Source organism: Ceratina calcarata, unplaced genomic scaffold (genome assembly GCF_001652005.2).
Source record: "Ceratina calcarata isolate Rehan_Ccalc_2016 unplaced genomic scaffold, ASM165200v1 scaffold180.2, whole genome shotgun sequence".
In the NCBI taxonomy this organism is placed as follows: domain Eukaryota; kingdom Metazoa; phylum Arthropoda; class Insecta; order Hymenoptera; family Apidae; genus Ceratina; species Ceratina calcarata.
The window spans coordinates 317459-340422 of record NW_017139431.1 but is presented as its reverse complement, the minus strand read 5'-3'; the positions used below and the strand labels follow the sequence as shown (position 1 = coordinate 340422).

The window sequence follows — 22964 nt, the reverse complement described above, 5'->3', positions numbered from 1 at the left end:
AACTTGGAAATGTAGAATTCTATAAGAGGCAAAGGAACTCGACTTCCTACTGACGAACTCGCGATAAGGAGCATATCCTGTTGTGACAATAGTAGAGAGTGACAGTTATACGAGGACGTTTGACTAAAATGGATGCGTTGAGATATGTACTTATTCAAGGGAGATGAGTCGTTGGCAGAGATAATTGTTAGATATATTTATTTGAAAATCGATAAAAGAATGTACAGGATCATACAAAAATACAGTGTCGCATTTAGGTATTTTTTGTACATGAGCATGTATTATAAATTTATTCGCCTTAAAATAATCTTACAGTATGAACTTAAATTACATATATTTTACGTTATCATTATTAATTTTCGTACAATTCTACTCTTGACCAAACGGTAGACTAGGATTTCGATATTGACAGATCTTTTGTTATAAAAATAATTCCAATTGGTACCCGTGCTTAGAATCATTTTTTAAAAAAATATATAAGAGTTGGAAAATTAGGGCGAAAGTCGAGGAATCCATGAGTGAACTCTTCTATGTCGTCCCAAGCTGCATCTCGGTGACAAGAGTGCCAGTAGTGCTAAGATAGCGCCCAGTAAAGAAACTCCGCACAAGGCGCCGGCTGTAACATCGTGAAGAGGGGTGCCAGGTTTTGGAGATTTAGCAGCGAGCAGTAAGAGTCCTGCACAGCTCAGCGCTGATAATCCTGCGAGTCCAAGTCCTGTCCAAGTCTTCCTTAGTGTCCTACAAGCGCCAGCCAATGCACAGCAGACACCACAACCCGCGGCACTGTCGTAATAATATCTGGAATTAAACGTTTGCGACCTGTTTAGCGGTTGACGACAGCGTTTGATAAAATTTAAGGGGATGGACATTTTTTTGGTCGAGTGCTGTTACCTTCTTCCTTGCGTCCAAGACAGGTATAACGCCAAGCCGCAAGTTAGGGTACCCACTAACGCTAATAAGAGCGGCGCGTTCCTCCTATCGTTTTTCTCCAAGCCGCTAGCCAAGGTTGTGTTTGCGTCGCTGTTGGGCGGCGACAGTGGTGGAACCTATATAAGAGATGACCACAGGATTGGATCATTGTGTCACTCCGTCTTGTAATCGGTTACGCAATCGACGTAATGCAATTCACTTACCACTGCGGTTCTGGCGATAAATGCACTTTCTACGCTATGATAGCCGTTCCTCTTGTGTCCTGCGGGTATCATTTGATACTTGGGTGAACCGGACACCATCGGCATAGATTCCGGCCCATCCATGTACGCGTAACGTGGAGGTAGGTCACTGTGACCCATCGATACGAGGTCGACCGGAGCCGTGCCGACGTATCGCAGTCGTCCACAGTTGCTCGCTGGACAGACATCCTGCTGTCGGGACGAGTTTTCTAATAACGGTAGACATCTTCGCGCTGACGACTCTTTGTTCGGGGTGGACGTCTGCGGGCCCGTGGGGAATCCACGATTTTGCGGAGTTCCCTGCGGAGTGCTGCGATTGGGGCTGAACGTTCGGCCTACATTTGCGTAAAACAAAAATTTTTGTACTCGCAGTGTTTTATTTTTTCGCTGCAATCGTATGAAACGGGTACTCGCTGAAGAAATGCATACCGGTTGGGGAACCACCCGGTGTGAGTGCTCTTCTTTGTGGTGTACCGGCTTGATTGAACGAATGTTGCCTCTTCGGAGACAGGGTTCGTTCCTCGGATTTGGAGCGAGGTTTTCTGGGAGTGGTCAATATCTCGTGCAGCTTTTGCGTCGCCAAGTTATTTCTCGGGGAGACCGATAGTTCTTGGCCGTTCCGTTCCGGAAGGGCCGGAGGATCCTCTTCTTGCAAAGGCACTCTGCTATAACGACCTAGTAACACAATCATGTTTTTTATTCCGTCTATCCTCGCATGATTGTAAAGCTTTTACTTTTCATCACCGATCGATTTACCTTGTGGAGTGTTGATGTGCCTCCGCACCGGCGATACACGTGTTCCGGTGTTCCACGCGATATCTTCGTCTTGGAAATCCTGATCACCCGGTACAAAGGCGTATCTTCCGCTGTTGTTTCGACAATTTTGCATCTGCTGCTCCCGCCGGTCGTCTTGGTTGGCCGCTAGTGCGGAACGTTGTTGCACCTGCTGGCGTGGAATGAACTCGTACCTCGAGGAACCCCTCCTCTGCATGTGACCCTTTTGCTCGTCTTGTATGTACTCGTACCTTGAACTTTGATTATACATCCCGCGGTGGTCCTCCACCGGAACGCTTCCATACCTCCGATGCGTAGGGTTACTGTTTTCTTCGAGGTAACAGTATCTGTCTCTGGCATCGCTACTCTCGATTCTGATTTCGTTCGGCCCCTGGAACGCGAGGTTGCTCTGACCACCGATGCATTGTAACTGCAACGGGGGAGGCGGCGGCGGTAGATCGTCGCTGCTTTGAAATTGAGGCGGCGGCGGCAGATCGCCAGGTTGATCCTCCGGTATATATTCCGACTGACGACAAAACGAAGGATTTGTGTAACAATGCACCGGTGCGGGTTCCGACATTTGGGCCATCTTCTTATCCTTCCGTATCACTCGGTAACGCTCGTCCAACTTTGATTAATGTCTCTCGCGTTTTTGCTGGTCGTTCCACTCGCCACGACGCACGCTATCTTGATAGTTTGCGTGCAGCACTTGGACGTAAACGAATGACTCTTTATTAACGCGCGGACAAAGTTCGTCATGCGAGTTTCAGGCTTTTTGCGACGATCATCGTCCAGACACGCGTCCAACAATTGCGTATTTCCATTCACGATTTATTTTTTCGATTCACGAGGAACAGTAAGGTGCTGCTCACGTACGAGGGTGGCACCCAAGTTTCTAACGAGAAAGTTACCGTCTGTACAGGAGGCGAGATCTCTTGCGCGCGAATATGATTTGCTTTGCACATTTTCTTCAGTTCCTATTTATTCCCGAAAACTGCGCCGATCGAACACGTGTTTCCGTTCACAAATGATCACAAGCTGGAGCACTTGTTCGAGTTTGAATCTGTTCAAATTGGTTCTTACATTTCCGAAATGGGGATGAAAGTTTCCGTCGATGGTCCACTTTACCGTGATTAGAATTTGTTTCTTTCACGAAGATTTCACGAGTTCGTCGAGGCTAATTCTATTGCTCGAACGCGTTCGATCCGCGCAGTATGGTTGCCTCGAGCAAACTGCCACACGAGTTCCCCAAGAGCAGATGTACGAAGGGCGTTTCTCCAAGCGTTTCCAATGCACACGCTTATACATGTGTTGCGTACTACCTGAGGGGTAGTCAGGGGGTTCACATAATACGGGTCTGCTGTGCCATCGTAGGGTGGGGACCCCTGTCACCTATAATACGTTCCCTCCAACGTTTTCTATGTTACTACTACCCTCAACGGTATGTACGTTAAGGAATTTATATAACCTCGGCAGTATGCCCTTTATTGCGCCTCGCCGAGAGATTTAAACTTTAAATCCCGCTCCATATTAATTTTCTCCAATTTAAGTAACATTACTCAACTTCAGTGTCCATTAAATCGTACACAGTGGCAAGTTTAGTGCACGGGGTAATTGAAAATTGCACATTATAACAACTTTCACGACAATTTATCGTTAAGGAGACAGGCGCTCCTGTATCAGTAGAACGAAAAATGTAATTGGTCTTACAGATAATTCTCAAAGTTTATTAATCCATCGATTAATATGGCCATGAAAGTATTATAAAAAAGAAATAAATGATTAATAATAATTAGCAAATAAATAACAATGGAAATGAATAGCAGAGCATCCACAACAAAGGTGAGATGGAGAATTTGTCATTACCAGCTCTCTTATCTAACGAATGTATTTTTCATAAACGTACAAGCAGGGAACCAAGACTTGGTTCTGATCGCGAAAGGACTCCAGTCGAGGGTACTATAGATAATTTTCTGGGCAGCTGCTATAACCGTTGGGACGCGTGCCCCAATCGTAACAGCTGCTCCAACACATACGCGAACCGATCACAAACACGCTCTTTATCTTTCACTCTTCGGACACCAAATACGCTGTTGGGTCGTACGAACCGGCGAACGTACACGTTAACGGCCGGAAAGTCATTTCATGGAACAGGGTGGAACTCGATATGTTAAAATTCCAGCCGCAAATTGGGCGACGATTCCGGAAGCGGGACTTTAGAGGAATTACGTGCGCAGACTTTAACGGAGGACCAAGGCATGCTTAGGCAATGCTTGTTAGAAAAAACGTACAATTTTTGTAAAAACTCATCGATTTTACGCTCGACTGAATTGAATCTTGGATACATAAGCGTTTCCGAAACTCACGACGTAAATAAAGATCGATTTGCGCTAGAGATCAATAACAAAAACGTAGTTACGACAAGTCAGCGATCACCCAGGATCACCCAAGAACGGTTAGCGTTCTGAGAGCCGTTTGTTCGTGACGATCGCGGTTCCTATTGTTGATAGTACGTATGGCGAGTCGATATACACGCGTTGGTTTTAAATACCGCCTTGTAGCTGTAACTTGGCCCGTGGTAGTTTGACCTCGCGGACAAACGCAAGGCCGTCCGAATAGTAAACGAGTGATACCCGTACATTTGCACTGAATAAGCTAATTCAAAGTTTGCGCCGAGATACAGTAATCTTTAGATACGTATCACCACCGATCGGAACGTTAAAATCAGTTGGAATCGCGCAGTAAAAGTAAACAGTAGAGTGCGAGCGAGGAGACAATAGAAAGATAACAATAGATAGACAAGTTAGGCTAGTAGACGTAGACACAAATTGTCACAGTTTTCGCTTATTATCAGCTCCTAATACTAACTAATAATTTCTTCACTGCTTTATAATTCTCTGCTCCATGCCCGGCTCATCATCCTGCCCGGAAGTCAGCGAGAGCACTCCTACCCTCAAAACAGCGGTGTGGACATGCCTGCGATAAAGTATCCACTTTCATTTCGGTTCAATTGACACACTTTTCTTATTTATGTCTCGGTAAGAAAGTAGGTGTATTGTATCGTAAATAATACTTTCGACGTTTCTTGAACGAATTCGACGCGTTTCTTTTCAGTACTATTAAACTGTAATTCCTTGCTAGCCTCCGCGGGATTACGATCGGTCTCCAGGAAAGTTAGCTCGATTTTCCGCTCGAGTGCTTTATCAGCGACGAAAAAATGTTGTTCCGGAAGATCGAGAAAGTGGAATTTTCTCTTTTCTTGCGATAAGTCTATGATTAACATATTTCTTCTTCGATTATCACCTTGGATTTTTCTCTGAATTCTCTGATAGTCGAATATACGCAAGCGACGTACGTTTGTTCATCGATGAGCACAAACGGAGAGCAATCACCTTGAAAAATCGATTTGAGAAATCCAAGTGCACACGCGCATAGTCATTCATAGGACACGCGCCGAAACGTGTCAGTTTTGTTCCTCGGTCGTTTTGACATGTACTTCTGAGTCATCGAATCATTTCCATTGCCATTTGCTTTAACCATAAATGCAATATTTATCGAAGTGTACAGTCTGTTTGTCTTCAGAGAATTGAACGGTCTGCTTTTTAGAGATTATTAGAGATCGTAATAAATTCTGTTGGCTGTTTTAATTGCTTCGTTAAAGTGATGCAATTGGATTAATAAATTAGCGTTGATTAGAATCATCTGTACATACGGAGTATCACAAATAGTTAATGGCAGACTGTACAAGCCTGCAAAAAACCTGTTCTTCGCCATGTTGTCGGTTGTGCGATTTTTTCATGCGCAGGAGTTAATTATTAGTACACTTTTTGGCAGAGTGAACCTACTGCTCTTTCTTATACTGTGACTGTATTATACTCTGTGCAGCAGTCCCTTATTTGTGGGAAAATAAACAACAAACTGAACTTTGCATTACTTTACGTAGAGAAAAGGTCGACTGCCAAGCCCGCGAATTTTTTTCTTCAAGAATAAAGGTTGGCGCGATCTCTCGTAAGGATTTGTGAAAACTTATCGTTTCTTCCTGGGCAACTGTGGTTATGAATTGTCATAATAAAATATTTATAGAGAACGTGCAACATATTGAAGGTATCAGATTATATGATTCCGAATGCATCATATTTTCCCGTGATGATGTAAGGCACGATAGTTGCATCTCTTGGTAATCGTGACATCGTTTTATGAGTGCGGAAAGTGATGCGAAGAAGGCTTGAAACAACGCGAAGGTTCATCTATCCATCGTTCCCTGTTGTCCCTTTCACTGCGAATCGACCGCGTGGGAGGCTTACTCAGGATCTCATAGTAATTTCAACCCGAGCTAGTCTTGGCTCGCAGCTCAGCCTTCACCCAAGTGCCTGCGCCTGCCTCGCGCGGACAGTAATCTGACCTCATAAATTAATTGCGGAACCACTAATTTATTGACTAAAAGTGACTCCATCTTTTTTCCACGAACTCTCTTCTGCGATTTGGACTATACGAGACGCATATATTTCAATTAAAATTGAGTGAAATGTTCTTGTAAGGAAAAAGAATAGAGTGTGTTTGGCAGCAACTATCGGGAGCTGCTTGTTATGTCCTTCGAACATCTTAATGACGTTAATTATGCCAATTATCGCGTTGTTAATTAAGCAGACAATCGAAAGAAACTAATGGGACGGTTCACCCAAGATTGAGTTACGATCAATGAGAACGGCGATCTTATCGATTGCACGTGATCGGTGACAGCCTAGTAACGGAAACTGGATCAGTGGTTTCCCAAGAGATCGAAAAATCCAGAGCGGCTCGTACGAAGAGGTGAGGGCAAGAAATAAGTGAAACTGGTGTCTGAGAAAATCCGCGCCACGCCGGTACACGCGCGCGCAACGAGATAATTGCATCGCTTCAGCCGTTGTTGCATAATATTCACAGGCAGAAGGGAAAAGGAAAAAAAAAAACAGTTGTAGCAACGACAGCGCGTTAGGTTGTTAAACCTATTTACCGTTTTGCGTTCACGCTGATTGGATACAGCCGCGGTTGTGCGGCTCTTCTTTCTACCTGAACTATCGTCCTCGTTCCATTGTTGGAAACGAATTGCACAAGCGTGTCGCTCTCGCGGTGTCCGCCGAGACTCACGGAGAAATCCACGCGACGACGCGATGGCGGGACGAAGATTTCAATTAAATTCAGCCGGTTAGCATAATTGACCGACTGCTCGCTTCTGGTTGCCCGGAGATCGTCGTCGATTTGGCCTGGATTAACGTTCCAGCCAATTCCGCGTTACGAACTGGGATAGTCAAACCAGTCTCCGATTTATCGCGAGGATCGTTCGTTTAATTCGTGCGTCACGTCTCGTAGTTCGTCCTCGTCGCAGAACTGTTATTTTTCCGGTCACTTGGTAACACCCGGTATATTTTCGTTCACGGTCAAGTGCCTTCGGTTCCGAAGCAACAGGAAGTGCGAAGCAATTTCCGTTCGGAGGGATCCAAGTTGATATTTCATTGCGCGTATACATCTGTAAAATTGAATGGTATCGGCGATGGATCGTCGCGGCGGGTGTATTGAACTTTTTATCGGCGTCTTCAAAAAATACGTCTGCCTACCGTAGTTGGTTCTAGTCGGTTCGCGTGACCGATTCGTGAGACCGATTGCATAAGACAATGATGCAGAACGTGTACGTGATAAAGGTGAAAACGAAACCACCTTTGTCTTCCCTATACCCGTCGGAACGACGATATTCGGCATCGACCGTGGGAGGCCTGTCCTTCGTTCACTTTGGCCTGGGTGCGCTTTCCCTCCTTCTAGGCAGCCTGGCTTTATCTCTTCAAGGTCCAGTACTATCGGTCGCGTGTTTGATTTCCTTCGTGACCGGGTTGCTAGCTTGGAGAAGATGGTACATCGATCGGAACATCGCAATCTTCTTCTACGGAAGTTTATTCTCTTTGATAGCGGCGATCCTGTGTTTTATCGCCACGGTGTTTGATATTGCGGCAGCGGTAGAGAACAGAGATTCCTTTTGGTCCATTTTGAAACAGAGAGATCATCTTGAACTCGAGGAATATCTTGGAAACGATATCTTGCTGAATAAAACGATGTCGTTCAATGAAGATGCTTTCAACCTCAGTAGAATCAACGACCAGACTTCGAGGGTCCATTTTTATGCGCCTACACCTGGAATTACATTTGACAACATGTCTAACATATCTGGCTACATTTTGCGAACATCGACCACTGATTCTGAAGAGATCGATGTCGGAAACTCTAGCAGAATGCTCGCTGACGTTAATTTTGGAAATGGAGGAACGTCGCTGGATCTGCAGAATATCACCGGAAAGTCCTTGGGAATAACTAGAAACAAAGTGATGTCACTCGGTCACGATGATCATGTTAAGTCGTCGCACAGTAAAATCTTGCTTACTGTGAATGTATTAGTAGCATCCCTTCTCGAGGCATTTTGGTCAGCTTTGAGCGCCAGGATAGCGTTACGAGGGATGATGAACCGATTGCCGGAAGGTAGTTACGTGAACGGAGCAACCGGGAATACGAAGTCGGAAAGAGCGAGGGCAGGAAAGAGAAAGCCACCAGCACCGAGGCCGGATATCTTGGACCACGATCGGAGATTATCGGAAAGCTTGCAAAATTTGACTACAATGCACGGCCTTAGAAATTCAGGACCAAGGTTACCTCTGCCAGAATCCAGCAGAGAATTCAGAGAAAGGGTCGAGAGGTTCCTGGCTAATCAGGCAGCGCACCGTGTTGTCGAAGAACCGTGCTCTTGAAATTAAAATATCGAACTTTAAACAGGACAATGAGACTGTGCTGCGATCGATGTTCATTTTTGACCGGTCACTTTCGCTTTGTGTGTTGCGATAGCGCATCTGCTAAAGGATTAAAATGTAACATCCGCAACTTGCATTCTTTGATCTCAGAATGTATGCAAGTATCTAATGCATTTACGTAATCGTAATAGAGTAGACTAGTAGGTACTTTTATGCAACGTTACCATCGCGTGATTTACTACTTGGCTGATACGATAAAGTTGTACGCATTGATTAGTACTAATTTCTTTCATTTACGGTATTAATTCTCGACTTGGTATAAACGGAGTGTTAAACGTATTGTGAGCAATTTGTAATTAAGTAAACGTTCCGTAAAGTTGGCTGCAATTGCGACGAAGCCGCTCTACAGACGAGTGGATACAGTTAAGGAACGGTAGCCGCTTATAACGAGTCTCCATTCTGGAAGATCATATCGGGCAAGACACGATCCTAGAAAACGCTTTAATTGCGATTTATTAGCATCAGTTGCCATGTTTCTCTGCCACCGTTAATTAAATGATTTAACTTTGCGGCATCAAACCGTTTTAAACTCGAGTCAGACGGGATATTGGGAGCATGAAACCGTGCTCCCGTGAATTCGTATTTTTCCCGTCTTTGTGCTAAGAAGTCTAACAAAAGCCGTGCAACTTTTGTTACGTTTGCTAATTAATCAAGAAACATAGATGCAGTTGCAAGAGAATGATGAATGAGTCTTCGACTTCCGTGACAGATTTTTCTTTGCACCATGCATAGCACTTGGATTGCGTGCTAGCCCAATCGAGACATTTCTAATCTAATTGCGTTCATTCACTGCTGTGGCTGATTATCGAGCTCGGGTAAAAACCTGAATAAATACACAGCGGGGGATCGTTAATTGATAACAATTATTTTTATCCTTTCGTTAGTACGATTGATCGATCTAGATTACGGCGAAATTAACGTTACGTACAATGGCCTGGCCTCTCGTGTGTGCACACATAGGTACCCATTGCGAAAGTTCAACGATCGTGCCGCGCGTTACGAAATCCCATAATCTGATATTGGCTAACGCGCTTCGAGCGCGGGAGTGTACTAAGAAAGTTGCTGACAATAGCCGCGCTAGCTATAGATCCTGCATTCCCCGTTCGTTAAATGTTTACCTGGGCGTGTTTCAGTGACATATCGTTCGCATGATAAAATCAGCGACCGAGAAACGATTAGATTCTTTTTTATATCCGTTTATGACTATTTTTTTAATTCCGTTATAATTATCAAACTTTGGATTTTCATGGTTTTATTAAAAATGTATGTTTTTACCCTCTAATTCATTTATTACGAAAGGTACAGGACGTCTTCGATATCATTCTCATTTGTCTCGTAGATCTGTTTTCTTGAATTCATGTATTCCATTCAAAGATGTTAATCGAATGACATAGACAGTTTCTTTACAAAACAAAGCTTTATTTTTATAATTATAGTTACATCGTTCGACAATGTATCCGACTTGCTACGTATCGCTCTTAAGGTACACTTTATTGAGTAAACAACGTTAAATTATTCTCCTAAGCTGGCCTTTCCTTTATCGTATCCCGATTATAAAATATCTGCATTTGTTTCATTGTGTTACGTTAACGAACAATTGATAACGGCAATAGGCGATCGATGATGTACCTAATCTGTATTATTAATTCTCAGTACGATCGATCTCTTCTATATGTACGTATATATGTATATTGTTCTTGGTCCATTGGATTTTGTGTTTGAAAGCGAATGCGGCCCTACGCAACGTAAAATGCTCGATGAAGCTAACATAGACCACGAGCATAATCATTTATTCGTTTGCATACTACGATGTACCTTGATTTCCCTTAGAAAATTGTAAATTGTTGAATACGGAATTTGCTAAATCCGTAAGAAATTGTAGACGTGCGAAAACATTCTGTCGTTTCCCTGAATGGTCGCGAGAAAGGAACGGACGTTCGAATGGCAGTGACCGAGAATTCACAGAACGTGCTCAAATTGGAACTCATAACGCTTAGTGGCAAATATTTCGCAATAATTAACGTCTACGTGCGAAATCGAGCTGACATCTAGCAAGATATTGGCAAGAGTAAAGCACACATTTGTACATGGACGTTTCTAACGTATCGTCAAGGCAAAAGTCTCCATCGACGGAACGAGTTCCGTTACAATTTTTCGAAAATGTTTCCGATTCCCTTGTTCGGAGATTGTTGCCTTTGACACATCATCTATGAAACTAGCTTGTTTTCCCGAGCGTCTCTGTAATACGTACATCAAAGATTATCGTTACGAACAACATGGACGACATCATTTGATAAACAAAAATACATTGTTAAATAGGATTTTTCACACAAGTATTCTGACATAGAGTTTGTTATTCGTAATTTCAGACTTGTAGTAATACATTGAATCGTGGAAGAACCACGATTATAAACGCGATGCGTTTCTTTTTAATTTACTTAAACATCTAACGGTTAAGGTTTGCGTCTTATACTAACGAACCACAAATCACATCACTTAAATTCTATTATGAATACGGTAATCTCAGATTTGTGTTCTTATCACCATCATTGTGTACTACTTGGACAATTACCTATCTAGTTGACAGCAGTTCGTAGCATGTGCGAATCTTGGAAGATCTCCGAACAGATAAACAATCGACTATATGTATAGATGGACGTGGCTTTTATCGTCAAAATATTTATTGTACTGGATTGAGGTTCCGGCCTTTCCTCTTCGTTCTGTCGTACCATTATTTAATATTACCGTGCAGAAAACCATTTCCGATTTACACGTTCACGGGTCGAACATTGTCATCTGACTGTTGCTGTTCGCCACTTTGCCAACCTGAATCTAGTGTGGTCGAATCGCTCAGACAACACTGGGGTGTCTCTTCCTCTTGACTGCTCCTATAATCCCTGTAATCACGTTCTCTGCTTCTATCGGGATCCTCCTCCCGAAAGTATCCTGAAGTTGCTGGGCCTTCTTGCAATTGTTCGTCATCCTTGGACGTGTAATAAGAATATCGACTTTGTTGGATGACCTCGTATTGTGCGTCGGGTGCTAAGAATGGTCCTCTGGTGCTTCTTGGCTCGTCACTGTTTGCGTAACTGTCGGATGGAATATCGCCATTGTCCGACGGCAATGGCAGAGGCATTCTGGATCGTTTCGACAATTGCCGTTTACCCAAACGTGCTGCTAGATAATCTACACCCTCTGGGTGTTCCGCAGCTATGGAAATCAACGCGACAAAATCAGTCTTCATCTAAAACTTGCAGTTTTACTACGTACCTTCTTTCTCTACAGCTAAATCGTAGAAACTACTCTCAGGCCCACAACATGAGGAAACGTCACCAAAATATAGTTCGCTTTCAGACTGTTTCGGTCCAGGATTCGCTTCCTGTTGGAAGGCGCCGTTTTCTACTCCTTTTAGAGGTTTTCTGATTCTTCGGCCCTTTATAGTCCCCTCGTTGCCTCCTTCCGGGTCGGTACTGTTCGATATTTCCTCAGCATTCTCGTAATTATCGGAAGGACGTTTTGTGGATCTTGGTCTGTGATCTAAAAGGATAATAATTGTTCATTGAGAATTCCGCAGGTTAATACACATTTCATTTCTCACCTTCATTGTTTTCGAAGTTCTCTATCCGTTTGGTAATCCTGGGTCTTTGTTCGGTCACTTGCGGTCGCCTAGCGGGACTGTTGGGATCGCTGTAAGGTGGCGGCGGACCCCATAAAGGCACTGGAGTTTCCAAAACACTGTAAGAAGCTGTACTCGGAGTGTACGGTCCGTTTTGCGTGTTTAGTACGGAGTAGGGACCGCTCGATTGGGAATTAAGTACGCTGTAGGGACCGTTCGCGTTCTCTACGTTTGCTTCCGTTTGCCTAGCTTGAGTGTGAAATCCGTAATTCGAGTCTGGACTCGGGGCTGGTCCTCTGGATCTCGACCAAGGCAGTCGCCATCTCCTGCGAAAAATAATTACGTATCTGTTTAATTGACTTTAAGAAGCATGTTCGCGTGTGTTAGCGAACTTCTTTACGCGTGAGAACTTTTTGTCGGTGGGGCAAAATATTGAAGAAAGGTTCGCAGATTATATCTTTCCGCGAATGATCGTCAAACGGGGATCGATCAACGTTTTTTATTATCGGCTTGAATCAAGGATGAACTTTAAAGATCGTGTCGTTCATCATAATTTATTTCCAAAGGAATCTCTCCTGGAAATATCAAAGGCCGCTTAATTAATGCCATACATTAGCGGATTACCCGAATATAATACGTTCTGGGAGCCCACAGGACAGTTGGCTTGTTTACGAGTTTATTGCTCTCCGCGGCGATATTCGTGACATTCGTGAATGAAATCTGTTGAATATGTATCGTTACGCTTGGCAGCGGATGCATAGTTATACCTATGGCACGTTTGAATTGTATCAATAATTTCTCAATGAAGCTCGTCGAGCGTCGCATCCCGCGATATTGAATTCGTAACGATGCAATAACAGTACTCGTGATGCCTGATAACAATTATGTAACTTTTCCGGAGACGATTTAAACGATGCTGATTCGCGTAATGCGTAGGTACTTTGTCGTTAGCTAGATTGGCATTGACGCAGTAAAACGGTCGCGTTTTCAAGTTCAATTCAATCGAATTTTTGAGTAATCGACAAACGGTTTTAGAATTATTATCAAATTAAGTTTCGTACAAATGAATTTGGTTTGAGTAACAACTCAGCTTGTGGATAATACATACCTTGACGGTGCTAAATCAGGGTTGGGTGTGTAAAGGTTTCCGGGTGTCTGGGTCCACCAAGGACTGGCACCGCCGCAGTCGTTGCAACATCCACAGGAACCAGTCGCTGGTCCCACGGTGCCTCCTTGCCCGTACAGGGATCTGCATCTGAGCTCCAACTGTTCCCAGTACATCTTCTTCTTCTCGTGACTTAGTAACTGGTACACAAGCATGCACGAGAATATACAAGCCAAGATTCCACCGACTGAAACGCCAAACAGGGCTCTCAAGCAGGCGTGTAGAGCACCGTGAACTGCCTCGCAGTGAGGCGTGCCCTCGAACCGAACTCCCGGATCCTCTTCTGGCGTTCCGTAACAGGTGCACGACCTGCGCGTGAAAGTTTCTCGATTGTGAACGTCGTTTCAGATTGAATTACGAAAAATTTCAAGCACACTCACTTTGCTTTGGCGGTGTAAACGCATTTTCGAAGGCCTTGCAGTCGAGACATGTGTATCACCGTTGTCGTCACAGTAACGAGCATGCATACCAGCGCGCACACCACGCCGACGGATCCGCAGACTTTCATCTGGAAACAGTTACAGACGTGCGCATACTTTTGCCGAGGAAAAAATGTTTTACTGCAGTACTTCCGCGCGTATTTCCGCGAGGTCTTGGCGGACTGCAAAGGTTCAAAACTATTGTTGCATATGATGTGCTTACCAGTAGTCCATATCTATGCTTCCGCCTAGCTAGCAGCATCGTGAGTAGACCCATTAAAATTAACTGGAAACGAAAGTCGAATATATACGATTATTCGCGACGATATGGATTGTTCTCGTGCGTTCTCGTTAAAAGCGAGTTCGATTGATAGATTTCGATCTTCGCTCCTTACCATAATGCCAGGAATGTACGACGGTACAGTCTCAAAGAGAGCTAGACTGGCCGTGTGGGCTGAAAGGACCGCGTGTACCGCCAAAAAGAGACAACCAACCGCAGCGCTGAACCCACCGCAAACACAACAAAGGACAACATACTTCTTGCAGCGACCTTCTTCGCCTGTATGGCCTGTAAAATTGTAATCGGTCACCGATAGCACGGAAGCGATAAGCGGGGACTTAAAGGGGAGAAAGTAGAAAGTATTCGGGAGTAGACTCTACTACGGTGGCATGCCTCGAAAATCTTGGATGAATCGCGGTAAATAGTTAGGTCTCCGACTTTGAAAAATGAGACTGTTCAAGCCGGACGTAATATCTCACGTCGAATCTTTACACCGCGTCAAAGGATCTCTGAGAAATACGAAATAGCTCGAAGAATGTTTTTCGGTTGCCAGACGAAATCTTTTGTACGACTATCGACCCTTTTCAGAAAAAAAGTCCTGCACGACTTGTCCCCATCGCGCTGGTTCCTTCTTTCACAGGGATAATGATTGTCCTTGCGTGAGAATCCAGCAACGGGAGTCCTGATCTAACCACAATGAGAAACGTGCCGCGGGCGAAATTCTTCGAAACTTGCTAGCCAATGATTACCCGCCGGATCAACACGGTCTTATTTTTCGTCGCTAACTAGGCTTATTAGAAAAGAATAGCCCTTCGATGATGATTGGGTACATTAATTGTACTTGCTTTATTCTCGACGATGGATCGTCGTCCATCACTGACATAAATGATAATAAACTGATAAGATACTTTATATTGAAGCATGCAAAATTGGACAGTACGTATAAGCATCGTGTAAGAGCCGTTTTTATGATACGTCGCTGACGTATTTTATTTCTCAATCACCGATCTCAACTTTTGTTGCCAAAGCTCGCAATCGAGCCCAATACGCTGAATTGGAAATGTCTTTAATGACTGTTGAGCGATGGAAGCGTCGCCGCAATGTCGCTTCAGACAATAGCAGATTTCCTCTCTCGAGAGTCGGCGGAGCTGAACTTTTTAATCAGGTTTCCCATTAATAAAGGAGGGTACTGTGACTTTCTATAGAAGGGGGCCGAAGAACAAGTGAAGAGATCATCTTTCGTAATTAAAAATCTAATTATTTTTCTGCCGACGAGTAAAATCTATGCGGCCGGGTTCTAAATTGAAAAATTCTTTTAAAATGGGAACAACCCGTGACCTGTCGTTCTCGCAGCCATGCATAATTCGAATAGGCATTCTTGAGAATGAACTTTTCACGCTAATAAAACGGTCAACGAGACTACTTTCATTTTTCGATAATCCCGACTATTCAACAAATGTTCCCGTTGAAGCTACTTCGTGCAAGATTTCCTGCTCTATCGCTATGAAAGGAAAGGTTGCCGTGTCAAAACTTTGTTCCCAACGACTGCTTTGTGAGAAACTTATTTTCCTCGACTTGAATACTACACTACGCAAAATACTACAATACGCAAAACAATCTCGAAAAAATTGACAAATTTTGTTTTGTTGTTTATTATTAACATTGTTCTTCCGACGTCTGATTTCTTTTTAAAAAATGCGTTTCTAAAGTGCATAAACTTTTGGGATTGACTGTATAGCCAATAAATCCTTAAGCTTGCCGTGCTGTCTATTGAAATCGTTATGGTGAACCGTTCTTACTGGTCATCTTCATATACCTGCTACTTTCGTGAATGGAGCAACGATTTAGGATCGAATTGTTCAAGTGTACCTGTGCTACCTGAATCGGTAAGGTTGCGTTTTGGGAAAACGTAGCTTCTGGATCAAGCGAAGCGAAACTGGCATTTAAATAGTAGCCTGCGGACAAAATACGGCTCGAGGATGAAAGGAAACGGCAATTTCCCGATTTTCCTTGAAAAGTCGGTCCCTTCAGGGTGACCGTTTGTTATGGCTAGATTTTTTTTTCTGCTTCGACCTCCTTAAGCTCAGTTAAACTAAAAATTTATTTAATGCACGATGAGTAAAAATGATTTAGAATTTTCAAGATTTTATTAAGTCATCTTTAGAATGATATTAATTATGTTTTTATTAAGAAGCCTGTCGATATCTATTTATAATGTAACCTTTTGTTATTCACGTGACCTTCCACGTTAACGTAACGTACGAGACGCTCTGATAGAAATAGAACATGGATAAATACCAGAAAATATATTTCTCATTACAAGAGACAATTTTTACTATGTAGGAAAATACTTGTAAAATATTGTCAGTCGTATCAATACGAAGACTGACGTAAAAATACTTGCAGACACGAATAGATAAAATGTTCGATTTACGCTTAAAAATAACTTCTAAGAAGAATATGCCCGACGTTTTAATCTACCCGCAGCATAATTTATTTCTCAAAATGTAATCCGAGTAATTTTGTTATATCAGGGTGACTTGATGAAATAGCTAATAGCGGATTATGCGGGTGTACAGATCAATGGCAGATACAGAATGGGGTTGGAGAACCGATTGATAAATTAACAAGAAGGGTTAATCGGCATACCGCAGGGGTGAGGGTAATGCGATCTCGGGAAGTGCGCGTGGTTTGCCGGATGTGGTAAGTGGGAATGCGAGTGCGCCGCCATTGTGAATGGATAGCCCTGGTTATCCATCTCCATTTCCATTCCGAGACGGCATCGCACTATCTGGACCACTGGATATCCGTCCATCTTCCTTCTTCCCCCAACCAATACTTCAAAGCGCAAGTTCACCACCCTTAGAACTATTTTTTTTTTATCCTTGTCAATTAACACGTGTCAGTCATGTTTTTGTTTTCACAAGGAATAGGATGTCGTAAAAATTTTGCAATATTCGTGTTGCACTATTGTTCCTCTAACACGTTGAAAAATTTAAATTGTGAAACGCGCGAACTGACGTTAAAGACAAACGGGATAAATCGCAGACGATGTCGTGGCGCACACAGTCCAGTTCTCATCGATGGTTTATGAACTACGTTTGCGCATCACATGTCGTCACGAGGATATCTCTTCTCAAGGTCGATCCATCAATCACTTGCTTATTAATCGCGTATGATGACCACTGACGTAAATTATTCTTGTACCGTTGCCCGTTAGATTTATCACGATTTTTTTAAGAACTCTTGCAAAACGTGTGAAACGAAATATCGAATCGGTACGATGTTTCACTCACGTATTTTTTCCGCCGCGGTTCAGTTATATCGTTAGAGACGACTGTTGAAGCACAACAGCTCGAGAGGCACTCCACGAGATCTCTGTTAGCTCGCACGCTGAGGTGTCCCACAGGTGGTAGTGGCGATTTCGGTCTAAACCCAAAGCTGAGGGTTCCATTCAGGGGGTTTCCAAGACAACATTCCTTGCGCGACCATTCACAAGCCAGCCTGGATTAATGCCGGAGAGCGTAAAAGTATCGTGGAGGCTGTTGTTCGATTTTCAGCATTCTTCGACACGATGCTCCTGCTCTTGGTTGCTGCGAGCATCGCACTGGTCGATATACCCTGACGATTCGAGCGACTCGACGCGGTCGAGGGTTGAAATTCCATAGGGGTTGTTCTTGGAAGTAAGTAGAATCGGTCAAAGGGTGTCTCTCGGGCGTCGATAACGTATGTCAACCATTGATAAGAGGGACAACACGAATGCTGCGTTCTCGGACGTCATTTCACTGATACTGCAGACGCTCTTTGAATGATCGTCATATGGAGTGACCAAGGATGGAGCTAGGAGCTACCTTCCTCGCCTACGTCTAATTTCACGTTCGGCGTTTCAGGAAACACTGTCCGACTGCGTGATATGCTCGCTTTAAATGGAAATCAACCAGGGATGGGAAGAGTACACCGAACGGGAGAGCTATTGTACATCTGCCATTCAAATTGGCAAGCTAGCGTGTAAGAGATATTGATTCGGTATTGCGGCAGATATTACACGTTATATTATTTCAAGTACCAGATCGTATTCATTACATTCGTTATTAGGTTTTGGTAAAAAGTATTTTGGGAGATGGGCCGATTACGGTTAGCAATATATAGTTAAGACGTAAGGAACACTTACATCGATTGACGGATGTGGTTTCGTATCGTCTGGTTGGCCTAGGGGGTGGACGAGGCGGAAGCGCGGGAGGTTGATGCGTTCTCGATGTCACTTCAACACCGCCGTCGCTTTCACCCTCTTGTCCTCGCTTGTTTCCTCCAGTTTGCATCACGTGACATTGACACTTACTTTTCGACGGTGACGATACCTAAATTTTATATGAAGTATTTAGGAAATTTTTCAAGTGGAAAGATAATTTTGTCAAAAACTGTTTGCTGGTCGCTCGGAAACGATTAAATTGCCCTAGCATGATAATAAATTGTTTAATGAACAGAGCAACCATCGTTTTGTGTCAACGACCAAATGCGCTAATGATTAACGATCGTTGTCGGCTACAGGCGTATTTAGATTTCACCGTAATTATCGTTGCACAGTGTACGCGATACATCGTTGAAATGATACGCAATGATAATCGGACGAATTAATTTCTCTAAAATCGAAGGTGAATAGACCGTTTTTATGCATCGTATACGTTCACATAAAATTACCTGTATCGAATCTACCCCGATAAGAGACGTATTCTTGGTATCGTTGTTCGACGGATGTTGATGACCATGACTGTGCACGTGTCCGTGATGATGCCCGTGATGCTCCAGACTCGATGGAGCTCTGTCTCTTTGCCGGGACTCGGGGTGGCCGGTGTGCAACGAATGCACTTGTTGTAAATGATGATGATGATCGTGGACGTGATCCAAACGACTGTGCGTTCTCGTATTGGCGTTCGACGAGGAAGATTCGCAGGATATGCCAGAGCTGACATGATGATGATTCACGCTAGAGTGGCCGGTTAAACTGCCAGACGAGCTGCCGCGGTGATGGCTAGCGAGCGGCGTAGTTGAAAGGCTACTATTCGTATTGACTACGTGTCGATGCACCGCCGGCGAACCCCCGTGATTTAACATACTCGAATTCGATGATGCTCCGCTCATCGCGCTGCAAGTGCCATGGTGATCGCTGGAAAAACCTGAGTTCGGGGGATAGTGACCGGAAAGAGTAGCGGCACCGCCGAGACGATGATGACTTGTCGGTGAATTTCTCGGTATCGGATTAGGGTGATGATGGGTAGCTGGATTTCCCGGTGCGTTTTGGCTACCGTGATTCGAACCGGGATTAGTTAAAGGTACGGTGGTCCCGTGAACGTGACTGGTCAGGCTAGGCGCCAGATTTCCATGATGATGTCCGGTCATTGCTTGCGGACCGAGCGGATGATGCACGGTCGCCGGCCCGTGATGATGGGTCACGTTCGTAGTTTTGGTGTTTCCGTGGTGATGATGAGTGTGTTGTCGCTGGTGTTGCTGAAATCCCATCAGACCGTCTCCGACATCCAAATTCGTGGTGTTTCGGAAATTGTCGGCATGCTTGTGAACGTGCGCGTGAGCGTCACCGTGGAAATGTCCGTGGACGTTACGTTCCGCCGATGTCGGCTCGTGATGGTGTTGATAAGGATTTAAAACCTGCTGAATATTCTTCAGCTTATCTTTGCTCGAAGCGGTCGGCTTCTGCGATAACCCGGCGTGATCCTCGAGTTGCTTGTCGAGATCCTTCGCGGCCGGCTCCAGCAGGGCTGAACTAGACTCTAACAAAGGGCTAGGGCTGGAAGTTAGACTGTGCTGGTTATCCTGCAAGTTGCTGGATTCCTGAACTCTTCGCGCAGCCTCGAACGCCAAGTTTCGAGAGAGGTCCAAGTTCCTCGGGCTGCATGAAAGATTGTGACTGTGCCTCGACAAAATCGCGCTTTGACCGTCGATCGATCTTGCGTTCGGCGATAACCCGGCCTGATGCTCCAAGATATCGACGTTCCTGGTATTCTCCAAATTGATCTGTTGGCTTTCTTGATGCGTTAGTGGACTTTCCAGTCTTCTTATTGGTTCGAAAGCACTCTGCAGTGCCTCCAGACCCCTAGGGAGTTCTTGATTGTTGGAAATTCTTGTACTTCCGACGCTCCTCTCCGCCCTGTCTCGCTGCGTCCTCATGGAATCTATGCTGCTCATCGCGGAGCACTGGCAAGGGTGTTGCGGACTCTTCGGGACATCCAGGTCGGTGGTTAATTGCGGCTGAGACATGTTAACACCTGAAAAAACGATCGCGGTGAATCGATAAAAGAACGAGTAAACGAATGACCATCACTGACCATGTGAATTAAATGACAAGATCATAATACAATCATCGATTAATTTATCGAGTAATCTAAGAACCAAAGACGATGCATCGGTGTGTTAATTTTCGCGATCACGATCGATCGCGAATAGTTCACGGTTCACTCGCAGCGCATTTCTCGCATCTCGTCGATAGCCGATTCGTTTCCATACTGCCGCCTTGTTGAACTTGATAAATCGCTTCAGATTACGAAACAGCGGGAGTCAGCATAAACGATATTCGCGTACGAGGAAAATAAAACGATTTTCGTTTCAAAAGTGTTCGCGCTTCTGATACAAATCGTTTGGTAAAGGGAGTCACGGTTTGCCGATGATTCGTGAAAAGCTGGCCTATCGGTTAAGAAACTAACGAATCTCCCCAATTACGGCACAATACGAATTGTAAGGCATGGGATGATGCTAACTGTGGATATCGCATCCGTTCCGGACGCGGAAATGCGGAAAACTTTCGCAGCCTATTAGCGCCTTCCGTCGTTAAAACTTCCTCGAATAGCTTTCAACGAACTTATATATATATAGATATATATATATAAATATCTTGGCGAACATTAGACGATTCTTCCCGGCTTGTGAAGAGTGGCTTTTATGCTTCGGTATTGTATTTATTTGGAAGAATACCGGTCTATAACTCGCCCCATATTACCTCGTTAAAAAATTGTTACGTACACCGATAATAATGCCGGGAACCATCCATCTTGTTTGCAGGAAGTCACTTAATGACTTCATTATTACTCGAAAGAAAAGCTACATGTCGCATGGCGTACAGGTTCTATCGATCAACTGACTGAGTGCGTCACCGTCGCGATTATTACGATGTATATACATTTAACGTGGTGTTAGCCTAGTACCGTAACTCGAACGTGCGTAGATACAGGTAGATAGGTAGACAGCTCTTTATCATGAGCTTAGGTCAGTGTCCAGACGAGGATATAATCTAAAGTTTAATAGGGGTTGATCATTACCAAGAAACTAGGGTGATAGGGAAACAGATTGAAAGCAGCGTATAATTTGCCTGAAACTGACTCTTAAATTCTACTCGACACGAGATCGTGTTTAACGAGGAAACTTTGGTGACAATCTGATTACTACTGTATGCTGACATTTTTGGTAGAGAACATTGTACTATCACTCTTCTTCTCATCGGCCATTACCAGTGACCGTAAGCAGACCGATTTATGGCTACTTTAAAGGGAAATCTACTTAGTTCTAATGGCTCCTTTGCATTTCACCTGCAAAATCGATCACATCGACCGCTACCTTAAAGCACATTTGGTATCGAGCATCTAGTTACGGACAACCAGTCCGAGGGTAGTCCTCGTAAGTACAGCCGGTGGACTCTCGGCCACTCACATTCCTCGTATCTCGTTATACGAGCGCAAAGGCTCTGAAGGCCATGGTCAAGTTCGAAGCCGATGGCGTTGCTTGGACGCGGTTAAGTTTTTCTGTCGTTCAACGATCTCTCGAATCGATGGAAGAATGGGAATACTTCGTGGCACGTGGATTTAATTCCGTTCGCGCAGAAAATCGACAAGCTCTCCCCACTACGTGGACCGCCGTTCCAGACGGTTCTCATCGAGTACTCGATTCGTAAAAAATTTTTCGAGCTATACGAACACTTACGCCTGTAAACCCCATGTAACAAGTAAGACAAGATTGCCGGCTCACGATTGATCGATCGTTTAATAGCAGAAAATTATTTTCGTTCAGGCTCGAAAAACGAGAACGATTCGAAAGATTAACGATCTTTCGAAACGAATCTATTCCCGTCCTTTATCCGAAGGTTAGCAGCTGTTAATTTCTAGTATTCAGATAAGCTATTCTGTCTCGTTTCTTTTGCTACGAATACCGGTTTCGCCGTCGCAAATAAATGGAACGCCTATGTCAACAGCTTCAACCGCGGCACGAAATTTTGCGATACGAGCGTAACTCGTGCAAGTGCAGGATATTAAACGTTCCCACAGTGTGCGTCGCAGTGACGCGAGAAAAATCTTCAATGAAACGAACGCCTTAGTTTCCGATAGCTTTTCCGATACGTGGTTATAGATACACGCAATAATTCGAATACGTTGCGATCCATCGCCTGGCGCGTATTAAAAGAACGATAGTCGCGGCTCGCAGCTCACCTGCTTGATCGAATATTCAAGTGCTCCGCTCTGCCGGATCCTCTCAATCACTGTCTCCCGGTGACGCTCCTTCCGCATGCCCGATGATCGTACCACGGACTTGAACACGGGTCAAAAGTCTATTTTCGACACGGATTCTCTGTTCCTTGGTCTTCCCACTGGAATACCGTAGCACGTAGCGAGGAGAACGCATTTCCGAAACGTCGAATCACGCGCGTG

The 22964-nt window shown here is 44.3% G+C and overlaps 3 protein-coding genes across 6 annotated transcripts; 1 reads left to right on the top strand and 2 right to left on the bottom strand.

Annotated features, from left to right (window-relative positions):
• Positions 1-181: 181 nt before the first annotated feature.
• Positions 182-3476, bottom strand: LOC108633000 (uncharacterized). Its single transcript, XM_018037901.2, has 5 exons — positions 1929-3476; positions 1602-1847; positions 1134-1507; positions 892-1046; positions 182-798 (listed from the first exon to the last, which is right to left on the bottom strand). Exons 1-5 carry the CDS (start codon positions 2533-2535, stop codon positions 492-494), a joined length of 1689 nt encoding a protein of 562 aa, XP_017893390.1. The 5' UTR covers positions 2536-3476; the 3' UTR covers positions 182-491.
• A 1038-nt stretch (positions 3477-4514) lies between these two features.
• LOC108633001 (uncharacterized) lies at positions 4515-8906 on the top strand. Its single transcript, XM_018037903.2, has one exon. The coding sequence runs from the start codon at positions 7598-7600 to the stop codon at positions 8714-8716; it is 1119 nt and encodes a 372-aa protein (XP_017893392.1). The 5' UTR covers positions 4515-7597; the 3' UTR covers positions 8717-8906.
• A 1268-nt stretch (positions 8907-10174) lies between these two features.
• On the bottom strand, positions 10175-22930 carry LOC108633059 (uncharacterized). Of its 4 annotated transcripts, none has more exons than XM_026810898.1 (10): positions 22746-22930; positions 18955-20537; positions 18428-18614; positions 14372-14544; positions 14200-14262; positions 13938-14065; positions 13501-13866; positions 12375-12718; positions 12047-12313; positions 11544-11986 (listed from the first exon to the last, which is right to left on the bottom strand). In XM_026810898.1, exons 2-10 carry the CDS (start codon positions 20527-20529, stop codon positions 11544-11546), a joined length of 3546 nt encoding a protein of 1181 aa, XP_026666699.1. In that variant the 5' UTR covers positions 20530-20537; positions 22746-22930. The 4 variants fall into 4 exon arrangements, with proteins under 4 accessions (XP_017893512.1, XP_026666699.1, XP_017893511.1 ...); XM_018038022.2 differs by lacking the exon at positions 22746-22930 and adding an exon at positions 20628-20762; XM_026810899.1 differs by lacking the exon at positions 22746-22930 and adding an exon at positions 20662-20762.
• Positions 22931-22964: the final 34 nt, after the last annotated feature.